A 26,839-nucleotide genomic window follows, 5' to 3' on the forward strand; every position below is an offset into this window, starting at 1 on the left:
TGGATGAGCCCTATTAGGTTTCCAGTTTACTATTAGGTTTCCAGGTTACCGCCCTGCTGTGCAGAAGGACCCGGGCTTGTACCCATCCCACAGATGCCTGTCTAACTGCACTGGTAACCTCCTACACAGTCCACTAGATCCCTCACCATCTGATTTCAGCACTTGAAGGTTCTAGTGGTTTTTTTCTACTATATAATTTCCGTATTTTTTGTTATAAATCAGGACAACTACTTCTTGCCCTCCAGATGTCGATGTGGAAAGCAAACCACCATTATTCCCTTTACAGCCTCTTCTATGCTGTGTGACTTGTCATGTCCCTCCCCTGCTCAGTCTCCTTTTTCCCAGGCTAAACAGTTCCAGCCCCTGCAACTTTTGTATAGGGTTTACATTTCCAAAGCCTCTTATTCTCTTTTCTGGAACTAAATTTATCTTAAAGCACAATCTCTAAACTCTGACTGAAGAACCAGTAATGCCACAGAACACCGGTGGATGAAGCTGGACAGAAGTAGCATCAGCTTTATAAACCACCACAACCACACACAAATGACCAGGGAAGCGATGATAGTAAGAGTGCTTGGTTTCTTTTTTTGCTTGTTTGTTAAGAAACAGACTTTTTATCTAATTTACTATAGGGAAAACTGCTCCTTAAGAAAAGTTTCAGTTATCAATGATGATCAGCTGCAGTTTGCTGTCTAAACATCTTCACACTTGATTTTACAACATGTAACCACACATCTGTTTTGTTGAACTGCTACCTTTTGTATTTTTAAAATATATTCCTCTAAATGTGACTAACTGTACTTACCCAATGAATAGGACAACTATATAAAGATCAGTTAGTGACTGGCTCAGCATAAAATCACAAACTTTTCTCCAGCATTTCTGCTTGAAAACCAAGCTGCATTCCTCCTTAGTGCCCTCAGATGGGAGTATCTGACCCCTGCAGTCCCACAGATATCCCTCCTCTATTTACCCCTTCCTGTAAACTACAATTAAATCTTGAAAAAAACCTTAGTATTTAGTGTATAATCTGTTTATGCATCGCTTTACCATAGTAAGGAAAAGTCCACTTATTTCTTCATCATTAGTGGCTCACTTTGGGACCTGGATCCTTCCCACTACATCACTTCTTTTCAGGGACCACAGAAGGGCTTTACCAGCTGCTGATATCAGCTGCTTATCCCACCGGGGCCTTTCCTTTTTTTTCAGTGAGCTTTTTTTTCCCAAACACATTGAAGGTAATGTGGGGCCTGCTCATTAGTGATCCTTTCTCAAATTTTGTGACCTCGCTACACAGGCTGTTCGTGTCTCAGACACTAGAGCAAGCAGATTCTGGTGCCCTGAGACTCCTAAAACTACAGAAACTCTGCAAATATAAATATCTTCACCTGAATTTCTTAAATCAACAATGCAAATATGAAGACAGAATGAAAAATGAAGCCACAAACCCCCAAAATGATGTAGCACCGAATGATAATCTCTCATTTATGCAGCAGAATAAATGTAAATTGACATCGTAACAGTGTAAAATTATTAAAGAGCCCTGCTTTGAAGAGCTTACAATCTAATTGTATGTAATGCACAAAACTAGTGGAACTTGATGTATAGTTGCAAGAGTCAAAACCATGAGTTACACACTTAATACAGCTGCCTCTTTTTTTTTTTTTTTTTTTGCTTTAAGAGAACTTTCAACATCAAAATTAACATAAATGTGAAAATTGGAATGAGACAGAAAGCTAACAAAAAGATGTCTGTTCAGGAATAAATAACTTCCAAACTCATACAAAAGTATTACATCACATGAAAGAAAACTGGAATTAAGAAATTTCAGATCTAATTCAGTAACACTAACATCTTTCTAGTGAGGGAAAAAAAAAAAAAAAAAAAGAGAGATTAAATTGCCTTTATTTATTACCAAAATACACATCTTACATTTTCTCACATTCACATTAAAATTTTTAATTTAAGAACCTTTGTGTTATACTAGAGTCTCTAAGCTAATAAACAAAACACATGCCTCCAGGCAACAACAGAGAATTAATTCTACATTTTGGACATTAAACAACCCAATCTGTAGATCTGCAAAGTTTGGTTTGGGGTTCGTTTGTGGTGCTTTTGGGGTTGGTTTTTTTTGTTAAAAGCAACAGCTCAGCAGGCATCCATCTGCAAGACAGTATTATGTAGTGCACGCCTAGGACTGAACTGGAAGGTGACTTGAGTTATTCCACTACAGCATAATGGGATATATGCCATACCGCCGGGGGAGAGAAGAGCACTGTAAAACATAAAATATTGGTTTTTGTTTGTAAAACCATAAATTGTCCAGATTCCCTCTTTCCAGGAAACTACATAATTGAATTCCCTGATAAATGTGTTTTGAAGGAAGCGTTGACCTCTTCATCCCAAAAGTGAAGACAGACTTAAGGACATTTGCAGTAACTTGTCCTGGCGAGAGAGTTTAATGCCACCAAAAGCCTCTCTGGACCACAGCCATTAAAAAAGCAAATGTTTTCTTCACATATTTTGTATGTTGGTTACTACTGTCATCACCCATCAGGTCAAGGCAGCCTCACTAGCTATTTCTGGATTGATGTTGCAAGAGGAAAACATAATCTTTATAAAGATGTTCTTTGGCACCATTTTAATCTACAGTAAATACAAGAAGATACCATAGTGAAACAGACCTTAAATACTTGTAAGAAGCAAAAACCTGGTACATAAGGCAGATTTTTCTCATTTTGCTGAAGCAGGGAGTGCAAAATCATCTTTTATCACATTTGGCCACTAATTACAAATTCAGCTTTTTCTCCATGGTCACCCTCTGACATCTAACTTGGCCATCTGGAACAAATTCAGAAGGAAAGAAGAGAGGATGAGAAGGAAAAAAATATGCTTATAATGCAAGACACCATTACTTCTACTGAGTGCAATATGCACTTAACAGGAATGGAGAAGAGGATGCACAGCTGCCTCTTGTGTCTCTATCAACACTATGGTTGCCTCCAGTTCTAGTGACTAACAGTACAATAATTTATAACACTTTTCCCCCACAAAAATAATGAATAGTGTTAATTTATAGCACTCATAGAACACACAACGTCAGCTCTCATAAATCTCTCAGATAAGGAGATGGTTTTTCCACTAAAATTTATATGAGAGACTGAGACATCATCTAACTGAGGCAAGTGAGTTAGTGTGGTTACCCTACATTCCCTCTGCGGTCTGTGGGGAGAGAGAAGATGACAACTGTCAAGAAGACAATTCAGATCTTAGGTGGGTTAAAATGCCCTTTGAAGGTGGATCCCTCCTTGCTGACCAAAGCAGCCCTCCAGGACAAGCTGGGCACCCTAGGTAGGTGAGGCAACTAAAAAGGGATGGATCTACATTAAACATCTGACAAATACCAGAACAGGTAGAGCTGGAAAAAGGATATAAATTTCTCTATTCCCAGTCCAGAGCCCACTTAGCTTTGCAGCCTGCATTTATACTACAAAGACTTGTTCTGCATAATGCCTGCTCCTATAGTCCTTTTGTGTGCAAAATACCTCATTGTTTCTCACAGAGGAAACAATGTCTGGCTGGAAAAAGATTACTGCCATAAAAGCAGCTACATCTTTAAATCAAAGCTTTATGGTGAAAGTTGGCAAAGTTTAGATAGCAATTTTCTGCCACTTGTTTGTTTAACTCTTGGAAAACAAAATTGTTCTTTCCACAGTCAGTAAACATAACCTACAACTTTGCACTGCTGCCATTCAATTCGCTGCAAAAACTGAGAGCTAGTTGAACAGAACTTGGGAGTGAAAAATGCGGCCTTTTAGCCATGTACTTATTACAGAATACTTATTCAGCAACTGAAAGGACAAAAAGCCTGTAATACCAATGACCTATTAGAAGTAAAAGGGAAACAAAAATCTCTACTGTGTGCTGGATTTCCTGCTGTAAGCTGTAAGGAGCCTACAACTATATTCACTAAGATTTTTGAGCACAAAATGTTATGATCCTAAATTTAAATTTTGTTATCTAAAAAGAAGTTGCCAGTTCTAAAGAGATTTAGGGCACGAAGAACTCCAAAGCATTAACGGGAGTCCCGTTTGTCTGGTCCTTTATGAACTTTGCTTTAAGAGTTCCTGCCGAGTTGTTTCTAGACCCCTTCCTTTCGACAGACCGGCCACACAAAGTTAGCATTACCACTACAAAATCTAGCATTTCATAAAGCATATCTGTCAGATTCTTCTAAACGACACAGAAGTGGTCCACGTGGGATCAGATTGACTTTTTAATTCTTGACACTGATGTGCTTAATAACACATGTTCTTGAAAGCATTTATGTAAGAGGTATGATGAAAAAAGTTATTCCATGACAAACAGATTGAGCATGCCTTTATAAACTGGCTACAAGGTGGAGTCAAGATGATAGTAATAGCAGCCCACAGGTTTCATCTGGCTAAAGATACAATTCCTCTCACTCTCAGAGACAGAAAGCGGAATGAGGGCAGTATAAATCCCAGCGTTTAAGTATCTCTTACTGCCTAGCCATAGCTAGATGTGTAAAGACGATGACAGGGTTAGTCTAGAAGCACATGTGCAGCCAGGCATCTAGATGTGGGGGTTCCTGCCATCTCTGTGTGAATCACAAGCAGGGCTCCAAAACTGGAATCTGGTCTCCATCACAGAGGAGCATGGATTTAATTAGTTCTTTCCGTCACTGTGAAAGACATGAATGAAATTACTGTAACAGTTTACGCTCTTAACCATTCCGTAGATGAATCCAAAATACATGCAATTACAGATCTAAATATAGTCTCTCACAGCTAACAGAAATCAAGTCAGCTAAGTAACTCAGGGAAGGAGGGAGAGAAGACATCTAAAACCACACAAAAACCTGACTTCCCTTAGTAACCTGGCTTCACCTCTGTATGGCAGTACCATTTTACTTTGAAGCAAGGCTTTCCTCAAGAAGCTCCATAAATTTCTTATGAATAGTTGTATTCAAACATATCCTAGTTCATTTAAGTAAAGCAAAAATTAAGCAAAAATAATTAATTTATTTACTTCTCAAATTTGTTCATCCCATATCATCTCTAAAAGCCACTGGCCAACAAATAATTCTGTAACTAAAATCAAATGTCTGGTTTGATTTAAAATTCTAAGTGTACTGAAGTGAAAGATGAGCAACCAAAAGCCAAAGAGAATAGCCATTTGTTTCATCACGCAGCAGTGGTGCGATAATCCATACAATGTCTCACCCCTTATCTAAAGGGAGCACATTCAACGCCTCCAGGGTACTTTGTTCTTCCTTTCCAACCTTGCTTTTTTTTTTTTTTTTTCCCCTGAGACTGACAGCAAGCATGCTCTCTCCGTGAATATTCCTGGGAATGTGGAGCCTTATTTCCCTCCAGAACAAAGTGAGAAAACAAAATCCTTTCACTCGAGCACGTCAGGCAAAGGCAATCACATACTGACACAAACATGATCAGAACCAGGAGCAAGCCTTTTTTTCCACATCCATAAGAAATCAACGCTTCCTCTAAATTATATGGTTTTTACTATTAAGCAAACTATTTTTTTCCTGACTAAACAGGCCTAGACTTTTAAAGGCAAGATGGCAGACATCGTATCAAGCAGTAAAGTGTAAATTAGGTCCAAAGCTACATGAAATCTGAAGACCAGTACTAGATGTGAGAGCTCTTTCAAAGGCAAATTCTCAAAATGCATTCACTGTTCTTTAGAAAGACCCAGAACCGGTCAATGTCAAAGAAAGCAGCGTTTGGTAACAACTTCCAGTGATAAATATCAGGATATTTTAAAACTTGTTTTTACAGGTCTCAATACCAATTTTAGGAGAATATTTTGATCAAATCCAAAATAGCAATACATAAAGAAGTGCTGAAAGGGAGAAGGATAATCCTGTCCTTAATGCTGCTATTGAAATACATACTTTTTCACAGCCTAGAAGAGAGTATCTCACCAAGATTTCTACAGATGGCATGGGTGGGAAAGACAGTAGACATGAACTCCCAAATACAGAAGATCAGAAAGGGAAAATAAATCATCAACAGAAATATGAAACTAGTTAAGACACAAAGAGCTGTCAAAAGCATAAAGCAAATAAAGGGGGAAAAAAGCAACAGGGAAAAATCCCTTCAATCTCCCTAATATTCATGAGAATAATAGGGATTACTTGTAACAATAGCAGAATTTTTAAAAAATGGTAGCGTGTTTCAAGTTGCCAGCATGCTTTTAATTGCATTTAGAAAGTTAAAGTCTACTACATGAAGTAGTCAAATTGAGTAATTCAAAATAACAATAATAAAGTTGCTGGTTCACTAACATTTTTAATCCTGCAATTTATATGCTTAAATACATTTTTAACAATATCCTTTTAATACTCAAATACATTTACACTGGCAACTTCAGTACACTGACTGATGTGACAAAGTATTTTGAGGATGATATTTGGGTCTCTTGAGTTTATATTGTAAAATTGTCAAAATACATATCCTCATAAAACAGAAGAAGAAGTTAAAGCCTTGATGTACATTAAAACTGATCCAGACTGACTTGAGACAAACAGGAAATCCACAGATTTTTAAGGCCAGAAGGGACCGCTATGATTGCCAATCTAACTTCCTGCACAAAGAAGCCTGTAAGATTTCACCCAAAAAATCCTGCAGCAAGTATTTTGAAACTGAATTACAGTTGAACATCCAGCACAGAAACATCCTTAGTGTAAATCACCTAATCCCGGATTAAGACTTAAAATATGAAAAGGCAGTCTTAATTTTCCTTCTGTGAACAGGTAGAGTATGCAAGCCTCACCAGTACATCAGGGTGACATGTTTCCAGCACAGCAGGATGAATTATTAAGGGGTGGTACTCCTCCATACACGTTCCCATCTTTACTACACATAATTGTAAGTAATTACATGAACGACAATACGATTCATTAAAGCATTTCAGTTTTTAAAATTCATTTCTACACCGTCATCCCTTAAAATACAAACACAAAATCCCTTTTATTGTTTTTTGTATGGAAATAATTCTAGCAATCTGCGTGTTTTTATCATTATTTACATAGTAATTGTTAACTCATAACTAATACTGAAGGGTTATAAGGAAAAGGATCCACAGCCACATCGACTATACTCCCATTTTGGTTGTGTAACATTCACTTTTTGCTCCTTCCCCCTTCTTTTGGTATCATCATATCCAGGGATATATCAGATCCAGGGACATCTGGATAGATGAGCCAAACAGAAAAGTTTCACATACCATTTATTTATTAGCATATTCTAAAATTTTAAATCGGTGTCATATTTGAAAGGAACCAGAAATAACCTAAGGTCTACAAGTGTTTTCAGAGCAAGAATTTGCTCTCATATATTCCCTAATTCTTCTTTGAACAATGGAAACCACATTTAACAAAGCTGCTTCTATATTTGCTGTAAACACCAACTTTAGGAGAGACAGCGCAAAAAGGCTGGTCATCTTTTCTTAAATGGTGCCACACTACATTCATAAGGATAATACTTTATATTGTATTAAAGCATGAAAATCAGTTAGTTGAAATCACATTTTGAAAAAAACCCCACGTTCAATCACCTTTAAAACACAAATCTCATAACTTTTATTTAAAATTAGCCTTGAAACTTTGTTATTTATTTATGCTGCTACTGATGGCTGATGTTTATCCGCCAAACATGTAAAGAATAGACAATAGACTAAACCTATGATTTTAAAATTCATTAGCGTTTGTAAGAGAGGCTTCTCACAAAATTAAATGCCAAGCTTTTCTCTTGGTGTCTGTTCCAAGATCTCTGATGGCTGAGCTTTACAAAATGACTATTTGAGGCCAAATTCGACATGCAAGTCTTAAAATATGGCATAAAAATACTTTTAAAAATTATTATTGTAAGTGCACAGATTTTTCTCCCATTTTCAGCTCAAAAGAAAAACAATTTCAACCCCCCATTAAAACACTTCTAATTTGAAATTGCAAGTACTAGAAATCAACAATCTAACAAAATGAAGACGCAATATGAGATATGAAGCTTCATAGCCCACCTTTCTTCTTGACTGGCATTCTTCTTCCTACTTCTGAATCTGGTTGCAAGCACTTATTTAAAGATATTAACGATGTGCTACTGAAACACTTTGCGAGGTCAGGAACTGGCTAGCTATTGCAAAACACTTTTACAGTTCAGTTAGGAAATGTAGCTTCAGTCTTCATTTCTATCAATACTTGCTGTTTTCTTGTATTGGACTTCCGATGCTTCCCACAAATAAGGAAAAAAAAAGGGAAAAAAAGAAGATTTTTGAGTTTTTTAAAGAGAATTTCTTTAAATTTCTTTAAAATATATTTGAATCTACAAAAATACAAGGGTAAATGCTCCTTGGCAATACAAAACCTTATTATAAGTCCTCTTCTGGCAGCAAAGTTTGAAAATTAAAAGATTTTATGTAGTACAATTAAGGCACAGTCCATCTCTAGGCAGCTGTCTTAATACTCCACCTGTACATGCTCGAAAACATATTATTTGCAGGACAAAAATGCCCAAATAATCCAAATATGGAGGAAGACAAAAACAATCCAAAGTGACTCTTTAACTTCTTTCACTTCTTGAACGAATTTTGCTAGCTATATTAGGTGACTACACAGCAGACTGAAAAGGTCCCTTTTTCCTCACCAGACAACAGCCTTCAAATATCACCCTCTTACCCAACGGAAGTCACTGGCCAGTCACTTTCATTTTTATTATCTGCAAGCCACCCAGCCTTACGGTCTTTAATGTCCCTCTGATCCTCCCATGTATTAAAAGAGAGGATTGAAAACGAGGAAAGCAATCCCTTGACCTGGAATTATTAAAGTGACAGTGCTGCTCACTGGGCACTTTGGCAAAGCAGATTGCTTTATACTGGAGTCATTTACTTCATGCCATTTCTTCCCTTGCACAGCAGCCACCTCGTGAAAGAGGAATAAGGAGAGTTAGGAGAAGAGCTTCACAAAAGGTTCATTTTCAGAGATAATGAAGTATTAATGAAATCAAAAGCAAGCCATGAGATCAGTCCAGAGTTTCCCCACTCAGAAGCGCAGCTGGTTGGCTTCAATATGAGCCTCTCTCTCTCCCTTTTTCTGGAAAAACAAAAAGAGAGAAACAGAAACGGGGTAGATTTTCCTCATCTAGCTCGTTAAGAAAAAGTATGAAAGAGATGGACAAGCTCCAAACGCTTCCCTTCCCCGCATGAGGAGCTCTGATGCACATGACAGGGCTTTGCTTTGCATCGTCTTCTTTAGGAGATGGAAACTGTATTTGTGAAGGGGGCGGCTCTGTTTTGCTCTTTAATGTTCACAACTGGGATCTGTCTGTCCCCGCTTCCCTCCAAGCAGGGACTGTCACCTCCCCCCTCGCTTCTCCCGGTCCACGAGGGGACCGTCTGATGCTTTCTGAAGGGGTACAAGGCAGAGAGGGCTGCCTTGGTCGGTGGAGGACTGGGATGGGGTGCAGGTGAACTGGAAGAGCCGAGCTAGGTTTAAGGAAGAGGACGATTTCCCCCGGGTTGCTGAGGTACAGGCAAGAGGCAGGAGCTGAAGGGATGAGGGAGGGGATGAGGGTGGGGCGAAGCGAGACGCAAGCGGGGCGAGGGGGGCTAGATGGGGACAGGACGGGGAGCACAAAGGAGCTGGTGGAGAGGGAAGGGGGCGACAAGGCGGGAGGGGAGCGGGCGATGTAGGGGCTGAGGGGGGAAAGCGAGAAGGGGCGCAGGGCTGAGGGGAGGGGGCCGCAGGCAGCGCCCAGTGCGGGGTGCTGAGGCCTGGGTGAGGGGAGGGGGTCAGCGGGTTACCCCGAGGACGGGGCCTCCCCCCATCGAAGGCTCCTCGCTCCGCTAGGGGGAGTCCCCGCGTCCCGGCCGCCGGCTGCAGGATCCCCGCTCAGCCCCGTCTCCATGGAGGAGCCGCCGCCGCCGCCGCCATCCGCCGCCCCTAGCAACGAGCACCGGGCCGGGCGCTGACCCCCCGCCCGCCGGCTGGCAGCCAATCGGAAGCCGCCATGCTGGGCCCCGGAGAACGCCCAATCAAAGGGCTCCTCTGAAGCCCTAGGTCATGTGAGTGGGTAAGATGGCGGCGCCCACAAGGGGGGCGTGAGGTGGGAGGAGCCATGTTATAGGCGGCGGGGCCTTCTTGGCGGGACCGGCTCGGTAAGGGCGGGAGTGGGGGTGGGAATGGAATGGGGGCGGGCGAGCTGCCGGCGGGGCGGTGTCTGGCGGGGACAGCTCAAGGTCGGGCAGGTTGGAGCTTGGCCCCGGCGGGAAGGCCGTGAGGGTGAGCGCGGTGCGGGGGCAGCGCCGAGGGGGTTAACGGCGGCTGCTAACGGCTTTCGGTGGGGTTTAAAGCCTGGGGGGTGTCCGCAGCCTCCCGGCGTAAGGGCGTCTGTCCCGAACCGGGCCCCGGAGGGGCCTGGGGACCTCCAGCTGCCTTACGGCTGCGTGCAAGGGGACAGGGAGGGTCGTTTGTACGTCAGTGGGTAATGGCAGCTCCGTGAGGTAATGGCAGCGGTTTACCTAAAAAACAGGTTTGAAGAGCCTCCTCCTAGACGGAGCGGAATCGAGAGACCTCAGGGCTGGCACCGGCCCCGCTGATCCCTGGTGAGGTTCTGCTGCTTCTCCCTGCTTCTGCTGCTCCTGCACCCCGCCAGGCTGGAATCAAAACAAGCACAGTCCAATAGATAGGCTGTAGACTTGTGAAAGAAACTTGAGGTAAGTATGACTAGGAAAGTAAGTCTGGGAAACTGTCCTCTGGGGAGAAACATCTAGAAAGAGCATTTGGATGACTAAATACCAGGTTTAAACAAAAACTGTGGTGGTGGGTTGACCTTGGCTGGCTGCCAGCTACCCAACAAGCTGCCCTTTCTCTCCCCCTCCATCAACAGGACAGGGGGAGAAGATGTGATGGAAAGCTCATGTGCTGAGATAAGGACAGGGAGATCAATCACCCATGAATTACCGTCACGGGCAAAACACACTTGACTTGGGGAAATTAATTATTGGCAATCAAATCAGAGTAGGGTAATGAGAAATAAAATCAAATCTTAAAAACACCTTCCTGCCACCCTTCCCTTCTTCCCTAGCTCTTTGCTCCTGATTCCTCTACCTCCTCCCCGCAAGTGGCGCAAGGGGATTGGGAATGGGGGTTGAGGTCAGTTCATCACACATTGTCTCTGCTGCTCCTTCCTCCTCACACTCTTCTGCTGTTCCAGTGTGGGGTCCCTCCCACAGCAGACAGTCCTCCATGAACTTCTCCAACATGAATCCTTCCCATGGGCTGCAGCTCTTCATGAACTGCTCCAGCGTGGGTCCCTCCCACGGGGTGCAGTCCTTCAGGAACAGGCTGCTCCAGCGTGGGTCCCCCATGGAGTCACAAGTCCTGCCAGCAAACCTGCTCCAGCGTGGGGTCATCTCTCCATGGGGCCACAGGTTCTGCCAGGAGCCTGCTGCAGCAGGCACGGGGTCACAGCCTCCTTTGGGCACCCACCTGCTCCAGTGTGGGGTCCTTCCCGGGCTGCAGGTGGGTCTCTACTCCACCATGGACCTCCATGGGTGCAGGGCACAGCTGCCTCACCATGGGCTGCACCACGGGCTGCAGGGGAATCTCTGCTCTGGGGCCTGGAGCATCTCCTCCCCCTCCTTCTTCACTGACCTGGGTGGCTGCAGAGTTGTTCCTCTCACATATTCTCACTCCTCTCTTTGGCTGCTGTTGTGCAGCATTTTTTCCCCCTTCTTTAATGTGTTATCCTAGAGGTGCTACTGCTGTCACTGATGGTCTCGGCCTTGGCCAGCGGTGGGTCCATCTTGGAGCCGGCTGGCATTGGCTCTATCAGATATAGGAGAATCTTCTAGCAGCTTCTCTCAGGAGCCACCCCTGTAGCCCCCTGGTACCAAAACCTGGCCATGTAAACAACTGTATGCTTTCTGACTTTATATGTCTCTGGCTAAGAATACCGATAAATAGCATCCTTAGGTGTGGAATAAAAAGCAGAGTAAATATCTTCATGATTTCTTTAAATCTTTACAAAGTATGGGTTTATTTGTGTTTTTTTCCTTGTAGTTCTGTTTGACAGTGAAGTCAATTTAAACGTGAAGTATTGCCAAACACGGTTACTAACAAGAGTTAGTGTCTTCTCTTATGCTGCTGGTAGTAGGGATCATTGTGTTAGAAGGTGATCCAGCTGGAAAAAACAACTATGCTTCCTGTTGTTCCTCTGAGCAGCTTTCATCTGTGTTTCCTGATCCAGGCTGTTGTATGGCCCCAAGGTTGGAGGTCCTCGGGCAGGAGTGTCTGGAGTGTGAGACGGTCCATTTTCATCACAGCGAGTACTTAATTTGGCTTAGAGCAATTGTCAAACCACAGCTGCAACATCACTAAATCAAGCAGTTTGTTAGGGTTCATGTAGTCATAAATATCACAGACTTCTGTAGCTGCGTTGTGCCCTTTCCATCTGAAAACTCTGCCATGAAAAATAGGAAATGCATTTGTGACTGCATAGTGCCAAGAGAGTCTAAATGTTTATTTGATACATACTGGGGCTGTGTAATTTTGATTACATTTGTTTGTTTGTTCCTTATGATCCAGGACTTCAAGATGACAGGAAGAGAGTTTCTTGAACCATATTCTCCGCAGCAAAGACTATATTTGGAGAGATTTAAGCAGATGGAAGTCATACAAAAGATACTCAATGAGCTTCCTAAAGCAGATCAGTAAGTGCTGGTAAAATAAATTAAGATAAGTGCATCAAACATTTCAAGTCTTTTGAAGGCTTTTCTTTTCCCTTACTCCTGTATTGCAGATCTTCCTTGCAGTTACAAAAATATTTAATTGTGAAGATGCTTATTATTGTCCAGAACAGAAAACTTGTTTTGTGTGTTTTTTAAATATGGTTAGTTCACTGTTAGTTCTGGTCCTGCTCAGCTGGTTTCTGGCATGTGCTCCCCGGTGCTTAAGGTTCTGGGAAGGCTGATCAGCCCTGGCTGGCTCGGAGCATTCACACAGTTCTGTGCTAGAGCTAATAAATTTTCTAGGAAACTGAAATTTTGGAGAGCATAAGGCAGATACTCTTGTGATTCTTCAGGAGTCATCTTGTGTCCCACAGGGCTGGCCTGGGGACAGAACTGAGTGAGCATCAGCCTGCTAGTTTCTCCATTTCATTCTGCACTGTTCCCGGTTTCAGGAAGGTGAGACTTGAGGTATCCAGGTGGTGGTGGTGGACGAGTCAGCCAGAGTTGTGCAGGCTCACCAGCAGGGTTCCATGTGGCAGAAAACCAGCTAAATGCCTTCTGGGCCTCAGAAACAACCTTTCTCTGGTTTGTGATACTGCATTTCACTGCAAAACCTTACTGGACCTGAGCTGGTTCTGTAAGAAGCCGTTTGCATATGTATCATCGACAGTGATCAGAAGCTTGTTTTATTTATTTATTTTTAATAGGACTAAATTGCTGGCTAAAGAAACTGCTGGTAGTAACACAGGGCCTCCCCGCACTGGTGAGAAGGAAAAATACCAAGACTTTATCCCTTCTGTTACAGTCAGTGGTGCAGCTTTGTGTAGGATCTGCTGTGCTCACGTTCAATTTACAAGACTTCTCCTTCCCCAGAAGAGCTGAGTTGCCAAGAGCGAGGCAGATGCCTCAGTGGTGGTGTGGTAATGTCTCGATGGAAACTGTGGCACCTAGGGACTGCTGGGCCTTGGGAGGAAATAGCTGCCAGGGTGTGCGCCTTTATTTGAAACTGCCTGGGCAGAATTTAAAGTTTGTATGTCCAGAGGGGAGGTCAGTAATGACTGGAAGGGAAGGGGAAGCATCCTGCAGTCAGATTGAGAGAGTTCCTGCTCACCAAAGTTCTTGTTTTTAACACTAGGGAACTAGTGTTAAAAAACAAACAAACGACCCTCCCTTCCCAAAGACAACAACCTCCCACCAAAAAAAACCCCAAAAAGCCAAAACCAAAAACCCAACCATTCCATCCTTCAGGTTTTTTCCTTTCATGCAGTGTAGCAGTACATCCATAAGCCAGAGTAGCTTCTGCTGGTCCTGGGTACGTTAATGTGCTCTATTTTGGATTTGCAAATGCACTGCTAAATATTAATCTTGGTCCTCTACACGTGTGTATGTGCACACAGGCATTTCACTGCCTGTGATTTTAAACATACCAACAGGATGAAATGGTTGGTTTGCAGAATCTGTACTCTGGGGACATTTCTGTGAATGACACCCAGTATTGGAAAAATGGTGATTTGAAAAGCAAATAGGTCCCTTACTCTTTAAAAACACTAAAAAAGAAACAGGTCTCCTAAATGAGGGCAAGAGAGATCTGACTGGTCAAGTACTTTTGCTGTATAGCATCAGAATTGAATTGTTAGTAGCTTATTTTCATGTTTGAAAACTTGGTATGTACCGAGAGGAAAGTATTTTCCTATTTAAAATGAGAAATAGTTGGTGTCACAGATGTCAGATGTTTTTAATATTTTAGGTTTGTGATGGTTTAGCTCCTGCCGGGGTCTGAGACCACGCGGCCGCTGCCCGCTGCCCCTCCCCCACAAAGGGAGTGAAATACAAAGCCCCGAGACTGAGATAAGGAAAGGTTTAATACAGCAGTGCAACAGCAACACAACAAACAATAACAATAACAGTGATAACAATGAACAGAGCAAAGTATATACCGATACAGCAAAGAGAGAACCGGCTGCGCCAACCCACTCGATCACCGATTCTTCCTGCGCTCGCGCCAGGATGTGACATCAGCATGATATATGAATAACCTGGCTAGAGCTTCCCCCCACTGCTGGGGAAACTTAACCCTATCCTGGCTAAACCAGGACAAGGTTTTGCAGAATTAGTACCTACATCTCTGAAGCCTTTTTTGTATGGTTTGTCAGTGCTTAATGTTACTCTAAGCATTAAAATGTGGAAGAGTTTAAAGAGGTGGATTTAAAAAAATCATGTATTTTAATTGCTAATGGTTTAGAGATTGTCACCATTTGATAATTTTGAAAATAAATATGACATTTGGCCTAGCATAAATTTTGTGACCCATCAAGCATTTTATTTTCTTTGAGGCTTTAGTGGTAAATCCAACTTCTGACGCGTTTTAAAAATACACTTTTAACATAATAATACTGGCACGGCCTCAGAATCAGAGTGCCTTCCAGTTAATTGCTTTGCCAGGTAACAGTTGTCTTTTGGGGAATTTTAGATTTGTGGAAACCTAAAGCAAAGGGTTGTTTCCGCTAATCAACTGTCTGTGCCAGGTATAATGCTAAAGATAATGCACAACTTCCTCCTGTGAGTCAAAATAACTCACAGATTGCTCATCAGGCTCGTAAAATTGGCACACTTTTCCATTCCCTGTCTTGTGTTACCTGCTGTGGTGGAATGTGCTCAGATGGGAACTGTTTGTCAAGATATTAAATGCTGACTATCTTGGACCAGAATTTGTTCTATTCTGCTTTCACCATATTACAGATTGCAACAGGAGTAGCTGCTGTAAACCGTTATTTTAAAAACATGGTAGATAACAGAATCCAGTCCCTCTGTTATCAAGGGAAAAATAGTTCTGTAAACCAGTATGTTGGACTTCTGCAGCCTTTAACTAGTGTGACCTCCTAGCAAGGGGCACCTCAGTATGAGAGAGATCTCAAGGTGCTGGAGCGAGTGCAGAGGAGGGCAACGAAGCTGGTGAAGGGCCTGGAGAACTAATCCTGTGAGGAGAGATTGAAGGAGCTGGGACTGTTCAGTTTGAGGAAGAGAAGGCTGAGGGGAGACCTCATCATTCTCCACAACTACCTGAAAGGACATTGTAGAGAGGTTGGTACTGGTCTCTTCTCACAGGTGATTAGTGACAGAACAAGAGGGAATGGTTTTAAACTCCAACAGGGGAGGTTCAGACTGGACATCAGGAAAAAAATTTTCACAGAAAGAGTGGTCAGACAGTGGAATAGGCTGCCCAGGGAGGGGGTGGAGTCACCATCCCTGGATGTGTTTAAGGATCGTTTGGATGAGATGCTGGGGGATATGGTGTAGGGGAGAACTTTGTAGAGTAGGGCTGATGGTTGAACTCGATGATCCCAAGGGTCTTTTCCAACCTGAATGATTCTGTGATTCTGTGACCTGAACTTCACGTGTTCAATGCACGCAAGGAAGGCTTACAGCCCTTCAGCCTGCGGGATTGCTGCAGTGATCTGCCAGCAGCTGCTGAGATCCTTATTGCGAGGTCTCAGTGGCCATAGCTGTCCCGCCTGATCTGCCCTGTAAGCGCTTAGTTTGAAACTAAATCTATACTACTGGGTAAGCAGGATAGAAACAAGGTTGATTATAATCACAGCTAGCTCCTCTATCTATTTATTTTCAATTTCTTTTGAGAAAACGTTCTCCTTAGAAACATGCTGATTAGGAGAGCAAATTCCATGAAGTTTCCATTAGCCATAATAAAAAAAAAAAAAAATGTAGAAAAGGCTTCTCAGCCTTTCTGCCACTTCTTTCTTGAGGTGTATGTAAACTCAGCAATGCTGTACTGGTTGCTTTTGAAAGTAGTTACTCTCCAGTTTGCGCCAGTGAGAGATTTACATCTCTTACCTCTTATTGTAGGATATTCAGCAGTGAATTGTAGCACTGAGTAAACCAAACTTCTTTCCAGTTCTCAATTACTGAACCAACTTTCCTTCTTTCACAGGAACCTTTGTAATCATGGATCCTACTTCCTTGCAGCAAATGCAAGCATATGTGGCTTAGCAGCAAATAACTTCTTCAGGAACATCCTGCATGTCAGAAGGGCTTTCATAGTGTCAGCTCTGCCAATGGCTGTTATTCCATTCCTTTCAACAGCAGCAGTTTATGAGGTTTTTGTGCGTGAGCCTTTATTTTCAGGTAAAAAAACTCATTATTCCTTGTTTTTGAAAGGGCTTTGCTTTCTGTACACAGTGTAACAACACTAGAGGAGCTTTTCCTCTCTGCAGAACAGTGGTCTTGAACTGTTCTTGAAAAACCTCAGTTTGTAGAGCAGGGTTTGAAAAACAGATTATTTCATGCATTGTGCAGCAGTGAGTACTTGAAGTTGAGTGGGAAGGGAGATACATATGTATATCTATATATGTTTATAAAAAAAATTATGCTATGCATCACTGATTTTTAGCATTTTTCATTCAAAGTCATGTAAAAGTGACTGCAACAAAGCAGTTCAGTTTCCCCTGTCTGTATTATTTCATTTGAAGGTAAACTTTGGAGTGATAAATTCTTCATGGGTTGGAATGAGAGTGGGTTTTGGGTGGTTTTTGGTTTTTTTTTTTTTTTGCAAAAGGAAGAGTCCTTCTTTCAAAATTTCTTGCATACCTGCACAACTTGGTTTGTGTCGAGCGCCTGTTTCCATGTTGCATGCAGCTTCTAAATTGTTATGTTGGAGCGATGTGGATATTGCCAGTGAAACATTTTGTTTGTCGTGCAGGTCAGCTGAACTGCGAGGTCTGTGCTGTGGTCAGAGGAGGATTAGTAGGGGCTGTTGTGGGTGGTCTCTATCCTGTTTTCCTGGCTCTCCCCCTGAGCGCAAGCCTTGCAGCCAGGTACGTCTTACTAACCTGCAGTAAGAGAAATGTGTTTGTTGGTCAAATCTTCAGTTCTGAAGTTTAAGTTCTGTGGATTTTTAGCCTATGCACGCCTATCTTCTTGTAGGCTTTTAGTACATGGAAGGGGATTTACAATAAGGTCATCTCATTACAAGGCCAAGTTCGTAAGAGCTACACTGAGCCTCCAAGGTGAAACAAGATCTGCAAACTGATACGCTGTAAAGCAATTGTCTTTAGCTGGAGCCTTACAAGCTGCCCACGATGTGCCTGGGTGTGTGAAATTGTGGCTGCCGTCCTGCCAAGCGGTGAAGGTTGCTGCTTGGTGCCCTTTGGCTCCGTGGCCGAGAGACCTTGCTGATCCTGGCAGGTGTAATTCTGGGGTTGGGTCAGAGCATGGTGAGGGGATGGCGAGATGTCAGTACGTGGTCAGGATTTATCCTGAGAACTCAGTACCACCAGGTGAATTTAACTTAGGAGAGGAAGGTGACAATGAATATCTACCTAAATATTTTTAATGACTTTAATGTTCAACCTTGATGCTTAAATTGGATGAAAAACAAAACCAAAAAAAAAAGTAAGTTTCTACCGGTGTTTGTGTTGTTTAGGTATTCTTCATCTCCCTTGCCTGGGAAAGAAAATCTATTACGCTTCTGGCTCTCAGTTTCTCAGCCTGTCTTTAGAAAGATGAGTTGGGCTGTACTTGTACAAGTTCTAACTGGATTATATCTTGCCACTAAACATCACGGAATATATGTCAAAATACTGCAGCAGATGAACACTAGCAGAGATACTGAAGAGTTACAAGCATGAAGTTAAGCAACTTTTTCAATTGCCTTGGATAAGTAAACATAATAAAAGAAATAAGTTGTTGCTCGCTGTCTTTTTTTTAATAGAAAAACAAAGTTAAGACTTTGCACTGGCATTCTTTTCAGTTCTGAACTTAAATGCAAGTTAAATTTTTCATTATGTCCAGCTTAGCGTATACAGCTGAATAACAGCTTTGTAAGGACAGATGTTTTTCTTTGGAAATGGGATTTTAAAAGAGCATTTATATTGCCTGCTTAGTGTTCAGCTCTAAGGCGATGCTACATCTTTCAAAAGCTTTATAAATTAGTATTATTGGAAAAGGTTTTTTTCTTCATAATGCAAACCACAGCGATTTAAAAACAAAAAAAAAGGGGGGGGGGGGCAGGGCAGGGCAGGGTTTTTCTAGAGATTCCTCCACATCAGAATGTTTTTCTCCCTGAACTTTTTTCCATTCTCCTAGCACAGAATTTGTGTCTCAAGATTACCCTGTTACAAGGTAGAGAACACTACTATCACAGAGCAATCAGGAGGGGTACTCGGGTCGGACTTCCCAGCATATGTATCGACCAAAAAAGAGCCTTGTCAGAACACACTTGGTCCTTGTAACCAGTTTGACTTGAAATGAGTCTTTTCCTGAAGCAAGGAGCGGTGCTGAGAGGCCTTGAAGGGCTGGTGCTGTTACTGTGGTATCTCAGCTACCTCTAGTTTTAAGATTAGTGGTGTGGAGTAATTCACTTGTGCGTCAGGCTTGTCTTCACGTTGGTGACTCTGAGCAGGACACAGGAACAACCACAAAATCATGGGTGAAATGTAAAGAGTAAATTTATTCTCGTTACCTCATGTCCTGGGGGTCTCTGCAGCAGCACCCACACAGAGGCACACAAGTGGGGACGCAGGCACTGTGGAGCTTGGTCCTTGCTAGGCAGAAAGAGAGGAAAGATCCTGAGCCTGCTGCTTTCGCCTGTATACATCAGGGATTTTCGTAGGTGTAGTTTTCCACTGTGCTTTGATCTTTCCCGTGGCAGGGCAGGAAGCTCAAGGATGTTCAGTAAGGTGCTTCTGAGTCTACCACAGGCCTGTGTTACCTATGCGCAGTCAAGCACACAAAGCTGAACAACAATTAGTGTGATATATGTGGTTTTTGACACCCCAGCTGCAAGTCACTACAACGTGTTTACAATCCTCCTTGCCAATCTTCCGTTGTATTCCCACAGTGACTATATGTTCTGAAGAAACAGAAATTGCTAATTTTCCTACTACGTAAGATACCTTTAGTCTTTTCTGCAGTTTTGGAACTAAATCAGGACTTTTTCTGCAGAAGCAATCATCTCAACCTGATGTGTGGTCTTAACTGTAAAACCCGGATGATTCAACAATCATGTACACTTCAACAAAATTCTAGTATCCCCTAATGGAAGTATTTATTAATGAGAATTAAGAATTCAGCACCGAGATGTTAAATTGGCTTGGTTTAAAACTTATGCTTTAGCGCTGCTGAAAAATGTATTAAAGGAGTGTCATCATATTTTATCTATTTTTTCCTAACAAATTGGTTGTTACAGGAGGAAAACCATGTACTCGGTTTCTCTCTAACCACCAGTAGGGGCCTGATTTGTACAGGGAAGCAGCAAAGAGCGACTCCCTCAGCAACAGTTGCTATGTAAAGTTAGTTTAGTTTTCCTTAATTCGATGTGTTGCTGTATCGTGCGGTGTTCCGATACTGGTCTGCATCTAAACAGACATCTTGGCCTTGCCTTCATCACCCCCACCTCAGAGATTCTCACAGAGCAAGTATTTTACAAGCCAGTGAATTACAGTACCATCTCCAGAAGTCATCAGATTTCAACCCACAGAACCTCTTACCTGTGACAATCAAAACATCAAATAAAACTATTACTTTACAGTAGTATCTCTAAGGATGAAAACGAATGGTTCAGCGATTACTGCAGGTGTTTAGCAAGGTATAGTTAAGATATTGTACACAGATCCTAGTGGTTTTTAAAGTGTGAGATTCAAAACCAACTTCCATTCCATGTACTGTTTTCATTTTGGTATCAATGCAAGTGATAATTATTCTCAGTAATTAAAATGCATGCTCTGATATTTAATGATCTTAGACAAACCCTATTTTTTTTAGATATTAATTTCTTAGGGTGAAAGGTGAAGATTGTACATAACATAAAAACAAATCACATTCCTTAATGGTTTTTAGTAAGTTGCAAAGACATACTTGTTTCCAGCATAACTGATGAATACACAAATTGCTAATATGTATTTTAAGTGTTCAGCACCATTCATGTTAAAGGTCAGCTGTAAACTCCTTAGGCAAGAAGGGTGTTGTGTTTATAAAAAAGAACTTTTCAGTTGTACGCTGGGTACTTCTCCTTAAACAACCGAGGAAAAAAAAAGAGTTCTCAAAAGTAAGTTAAAGACTGAAAAACTCAGCAGAACACCAAAATGCTGTCAGTTGTTCTAGCATGCACGCGACCTCGTGCAAATCTGGAAACCCTCCTTCGATTCTCCATTTTGTACGGGGGGTACAACAAACCTTGTACAACTCTCAAGAAGCCAAAGGACGAGCTTTTACCAGTTCTTGGCCTCCTACCAACTGACTCCTTGCAAACGCTGCCTCCCCGCCTGAAAATCTGAGTTACAACAGGTTTGAGTTGTATCCCTTCTTCTACCATTTTAATAAAAGCAAGCCAGGCACAGGCTACGTATCAGCAATAGCTTTTATTGCCACCTTAGAAGAATGTGTGTCTTACAACCTCTAGTGATGGACTTTTGCTCAAAGCCTGAACTACCACCAAAAGAAACCTGAGAGACTGGCTATTAATAAGAATCAACAGACATACTAAAAAAAGCACTAAGTTTATCTTCTATATGTACCATTTTTGATGCTGCATCTCAACATCACAATCAGTTCCACAGCTCCGTGCAAATGCTACCTGCATCTCAGAATCACAGAATCATCTCAGTTGGAAGGGACCTTGAAGATCATCTAGTCCAACCGTTAACCTAACACTGACAGTTCCCAACTACACCATATCCCTAAGTGCTATGTCAACCCGCCTCTTGAACACCTCCAGGGATGGGGACTCCACCACCTCCCTGGGCAGCCCATTCCAACGCCTAACAACCCGTTCTGTAAAGAAATGCTTCCTAATATCCAGTCTAAAAATCTCCCCTGTACCCACCTCAGTCCAGCTCCTGGCATCCTCCTGCTAATGAGCAAAGGCAAAATTATTTCTCCAGATCTGTGTATCCCACTTAAACTGGCTGAAAAACTATGGAATCAGCTACTGTCAGTGTGCAATTTTACACAGGGTGTTCTTTAAACACAGAGCCCGTTGGAACAACTCCCATACCCAACATATCTTCCAGACATTTACAGTCTAACTAATAGCAAATACAACCCTATAAACAGAATGTTGTTGGTTCTAGCAGAAAACCTCTAACTACAAGCTGTACAGAACATAAGTTTTGAAAAAATAGGTAAATTTACAAAAGACCTGTTTTGCAAAATATCTGTTTTGCAGGGAAAACCAATTACAGATTTGACAAGTGGCATGAGAAATCTGATAATCTGGAAGTACCAAGAGATGCCAAGTGTTGGAATACAGTTCCCTACATTGACTTTGATATCACCTCTCCAGGCAGCTAGAGATTGCAGAAACACAGATTTGCTTTTTCCTCCCAGATGCTGCTAACCTCTTCAGAGAAAAGACAGAGAAGTTAATTTAGAACGCTACTAAGAGTCAGCACTGGAATCAAACTGTAAAGGACTAACAGAGAACTGAGCATGAAATTGTTTCTTATTTAAATGCTAAATAGTCTTCAGTGGTTGTGGGGTAGAGAAATACTGGAAAATGAAGGTAGCACAGCCAGGCAGTTTAACACTGAGGGCGCTTGGTTCTGCGGTACATACAGTCTAACAAACACAAATTTCAGTGTTGAACAGGGTATTTTCTACAACTGGAGGCCAAAAAGGCAGAGCATGCCCGTGTGGCTTTTAAATTTTTAAGCAATGTTTTTTGTGAAATGTTTCTTTTTATCAAGCTGCAGACTACTTTCGCTAGAATGCCTGGATGCCAGAAAGCCGGCAGACTGTTTTAAACTGCTCTCTACAAATAAAGCATTTAAGATTAACAGAAATCAAAGAGTACAGTGCCTGGCTTACTCTGGAGCTTTAAAAATGGTCTCCTTTCAACACCCGCAAAACTTTTGTTACACTAACTCCAGTGTTTGGCATGGAAATAACAATTCGATGAAAGACTATGATTTAACAGCATATTATTAACCAGTCATCAAACTTCAGAACCTGAAAATGGGACAGAAAGGAGAAAGATGCCAATAGACCGTGGAAGAGTTTATGTAAGTATTCTACCTGTCCGTGGTGTCCCAATCCAATATCAGGGAGGGTTCTTAAACGATCCCAAGAGCGAGATTAAGACGCAAACGAGGTCAGATGCCGCACAAACCTTGTAAGCTTTATTTTGCAAAACAACTGATAATAGCGATAGGACAGAAGAAGAAAGGAAAAGTCAGAATACATATAACTACCAACATCTTTAACAAATATGTCATGTTTAAATTTAACTCACTTTACAAAACCAAAACATTCTATAAACTAATTTTAAGGCTGTGAGGAATCAGTAGAAGAAGACGACAGCAGTTTACATGGTGGACATTTGCAAGGATAAAAGACAAGTATTAAAAGAACAATTAAGGTAACAGTTAACAAAATCAAGGCCACATAGTAAATTGGAATCAGCACTACCAGGTGATCCATTGTTTCCCTGGCAGTCCACACGGTCTGCTGCCCTGGTCTGCTCGAGTTGGGATCAGCATATGCAGCAGGAAAATCAATTTCCACTCCCCCTTATCCTAAAGTGCATGTGTCATCTGGGCCTAGAAGCTTCTATTCCAAATTTAGACAAAGGCAGATAAGCAATAACACTACAAATTCACTGCTCAATATTGTTAAAAGAATAGATGGAAAAGAAGGCAGTCTAAATAATGGATACAGCTGCAGGCTTTGATTGGCGAATGACACGAATCTGCTTTACACCATCAGGCGAGGCAGTAGATATGAATTGCATGTTCGATACAACATGTTGGATTAATTGAATAAAGCAGGGAATAATACATGGCAAAAACATCAAAGCAGCAAATGCACATAACAGATAAAATCAAAGCTATTTTACTCATGGTGCTCCCGGTAACCAAGACCATAAATCACCATTCCAGCCATTCCATGTTTGAATGGGGACATGGGCCAGTTTTCTAATCCCAAAATCTATTCTTTGGACCACCTGACCATTGTCATCAATTTTTAAACAAGCATTAAAATCGTTTAATTTGCCAAAAACAACCCCTTCTTCGGCTAACAGGTAATCGAGAACCATACAATGTTAGAATATTACAGTCCACATTTGCATGGCCTGGTCTGCCAATAAATCCAGGGCATGAGCAGTTTCATTAATAATAATTTCTAAGATGGCCTATAGCCAGATAATACAACTTAATTTATAAATGGGTTCTTGAGCACCACTAATTAGCTCATTGGGGTTCCAGGTGGCAGGCCCATAATGCTGGATGATCCATTGTGGGGTCCATTCATCCTTGCCCCAGGTTTGGGCCCTACCTCCTGTCAGGGCGGTATCAATAGATTGCTTATTTCAAATTAGGTCATCATAAACTTTAATCCCTAATGCCTCACCCTGGTTTTGTGATAGTAAGAAAAACAATGGTTTAACATACCCTATGTAACATATTCCTATCCAATTTAAAAATAGCCTCCAATAGGCATATTGTCCACAAATCCAATAATGACCTTTTAAAGCCCAGGCCCCATTAGCAAGGGACCTTCCCATGATTCAGTGTCTACTGGTTGTTCATAATATAAATGGTTCTCAGGTCCTAGAGATCCTCCCACCACAGTTGTTTCCCCTTCAAAGTCACAATAATTACATTTCCAGGCTCCTGCACTGGGTTGCCATTTACAGTTGCAACCCCCAATCATCCTTGGTATTTAGAACAATCATAGGGTCTACAACAGGGGTCATAACAATCAAAGCCTAGAGATAAAGTCCATTCACAAACACTCCCCCCAACTTGTACTCCTCCCTCTTTTGTCTGGTTAAGTTAATAAATACCTTTTCCAGGAAAATGGAGTCACCAGGGATTGGCATCCTCAGTCCAGAATCCCACCCCATTATGGACTGTACTCAGGTTTCTGACCCACCATTTAGGTTGCACCGGTTGGGCTAGCCAAGGCCAATCTTCAAATCTTCCTGGACTTCCACAGACCCAGCAGTTAGTAAGGTTAAATACACTGGCAACAGAATGACTTAAAGCCACAAATTCGTTTTCCCCCCATTTTCGGTAAACACTTACAGAATCACAGAATCACAGAATCAACTAGGTTGGAAAGGACCTTGAAGATCATCTAGTCCAACCATTAACCTCACACTGCCAGTTCCCATCTACACCATATCTCTCAGTGCTATGTCGACCCGACTTAGAGAGCTGGAGCTTCCCCCAGAACCAAAGGAGAGGAGAACGGTCGCCCAAAACAATTTTGATGATGGTACATAATACATCCTACAAATATTAATAAGGCAATGGACATGAATACTATACAAAAAATCAAAATCCACATAAGGATCCCCCGTTGGGGCTCAGGATATTGTTCTCCATGGGATTTTACCTACAAAAGAAAAGGAAAGTGTTCTCGGTTCATTTTGAGAACCGGAAGTGGGTTAGTTAGAAAGATGGAATAATCCACCTTGTATTAATTTTGTGCTCCTTTCCATGAGCATCTTTGGCTTTCCAGGTATACTTGTTGTGTCCAACACCAGTGGCACTGTACCCACTGAGGGGAGTTCAACCAAGTCAGGTTGTCCTGGAAAATGAGACGGATTGCTGGGGTGATCAGGGCCATGTGGGGCTGGAATGATTGTTGGAGCTTTTGGGCAGAATGCTGTGATCTTTGGGCATCCATTTACTCCCCAGTGACTGCTAACGCTGGTCACTGCATCCCATAGTCGCTCGGCCCATCCTGATTTGTGTGGCTTAAGGAAGTGCTTTAACAACCATTTCTACACAAGTTCTAATTTCTGGGTCGGAGTCCGTCCATCAGGTCCCGGGGAATGCCTTCCTGAAGCCCTGGCTGCCACAGTCCCTGTCGAGTTAGGGGCCTCTCTCTCCCAGAATTCTGACCTTGGGGCGACTCCAAGCCTTGGCCCTTCCCCATGGATGGTTGTCACCCACTAACTTGCTCTGCAGCCCGTATGACCCTGGTTTCAGTCCTTTGGAACAATCCACCAATGGGGCCATATTTTCTCCCAAAATTGATCAATTCCTGGGCTATCTCTCCCCATGTCCATACTTTTGTCCCTTGCCGCCGATGGTCAGGGGTCACTATCCCCTCCGGCCGTAATTCTTTCCGTTGGGGGTGTTTTGAATCCTCCCTTGTAACTGAATCCCAATGGGTTTCAGGGAGTTGGGAAGTCCCCGTATCAGGGGAGACATCCTTTCTGGGTCCACAGGCATCATCATCGGGGAGCCCTGGCTGGGCTTGAGCTCCTGATCATACATCATCTGGAGACAGGCTGCCTTCTGCACACTTTCCACTAACTGATCCACCGTACCTGTTATGACAAGGGGATCCCCCCTCTCTGAGGGGTTCAGCCCTCTGGCCCAATAGGCAGCTCTCTGAGTCAACGACCATGGGGCTCGGCGATCACCAGTAGCTAGAAACACACCCGGGCCCCACTATCCTTCTGCTTCTTTTTCTGACAACAAAATTCCATCCCCTCCTGACAGAGACACTCTCCACACATACTCCGTCTCTGATTCCTTTGCAGTCCTTGCAAAATCTTTTCTCAACTTTGCTAATCCAGTTGCTGTAAATGGGACCTCTTTGGTGATAACCTGAGGATGGTTAGTGCTATCGTCCTCGTACACGTACTCTGTTTTAACCAGCGGATACATATGGGGGAAGCTTTCTACGGTTTCTTTTGCCTTCTGTAAATCTCCTTGAGGATAAATTTGCCGTATCCCCTTCTCCGAAAGCTTCACTTCTACCTCCGCCAGTGTAGCCGCCTCCCTCAAAAGTTGATTCCTCAATTCGTCCTTTAGTATTATATTTTGGTTCTTTCCTCCTCTAGCAATTGTTTGCTTTCTTTTAATTGTTCCTGCAGGGTCTGTTAAGACCATCTGCAGGGAGTCTATTACAGTATCAGGTTGACAAGACTTCTGCTTTCTCTCTTCCACCGCAGCTGCCAGACTCACTCCTAACACTCACAAATTACAGCTTTTCCTTTCCCTCTCCTAAGCTTCCTTCTGCAATAGTCTTGTCCTATCCACCACACTCTGTGGTTCAAACCAGTGATTTTTCACCCAATCTTGTCCCGGGAGCGAGA

General features: G+C 42.4%; 2 protein-coding genes across 13 annotated transcripts in view; one reads left to right on the top strand and one right to left on the bottom strand.

The window, feature by feature from the left end:
• DLG2 (discs large MAGUK scaffold protein 2) overlaps window positions 1-10,052 on the bottom strand; it is a 1,055,297-nt gene extending 1,045,245 nt beyond the window's left edge. For 2 of the 10 annotated variants that reach the window (XM_074860350.1, XM_074860345.1), the window contains exons 1-2: window positions 9,844-10,052; window positions 8,065-9,133 (exon numbers count right to left, since the gene is read on the bottom strand). In XM_074860350.1, the coding sequence (XP_074716451.1) occupies window positions 8,065-8,083 (19 nt within the window). In that variant the 5' untranslated portion in view covers window positions 8,084-9,133; window positions 9,844-10,052. Of the gene's footprint in view, window positions 1-2,684; window positions 4,706-8,064; window positions 9,134-9,843 lie in introns of all 10 variants that reach the window. The other 8 variants (XM_074860354.1, XM_074860347.1, XM_074860343.1 and 5 more) reach the window with 7 other exon arrangements.
• Window positions 10,053-10,085: 33 nt separating this feature from the next.
• Window positions 10,086-18,473, top strand: LOC141939831 (transmembrane protein 126A-like). 3 transcript variants are annotated; one of them, XM_074860375.1, is made up of 6 exons: window positions 10,086-10,197; window positions 10,572-10,755; window positions 12,629-12,753; window positions 16,718-16,911; window positions 17,486-17,600; window positions 18,209-18,473. In XM_074860375.1, exons 3-6 carry the CDS (start codon window positions 12,638-12,640, stop codon window positions 18,411-18,413), a joined length of 630 nt encoding a protein of 209 aa, XP_074716476.1. In that variant the 5' UTR covers window positions 10,086-10,197; window positions 10,572-10,755; window positions 12,629-12,637; the 3' UTR covers window positions 18,414-18,473. The 3 variants fall into 3 exon arrangements, with proteins under 3 accessions (XP_074716476.1, XP_074716477.1, XP_074716478.1); XM_074860376.1 differs by lacking the exon at window positions 10,086-10,197 and adding an exon at window positions 10,235-10,321; XM_074860377.1 differs by lacking the exon at window positions 10,086-10,197 and adding an exon at window positions 10,261-10,278.
• The last annotated feature ends 8,366 nt before the right edge of the window (window positions 18,474-26,839 follow it).

The sequence above is a fragment of the Strix uralensis genome, chromosome 2, assembly GCF_047716275.1.
Source record: "Strix uralensis isolate ZFMK-TIS-50842 chromosome 2, bStrUra1, whole genome shotgun sequence".
Classification (NCBI taxonomy): domain Eukaryota; kingdom Metazoa; phylum Chordata; class Aves; order Strigiformes; family Strigidae; genus Strix; species Strix uralensis.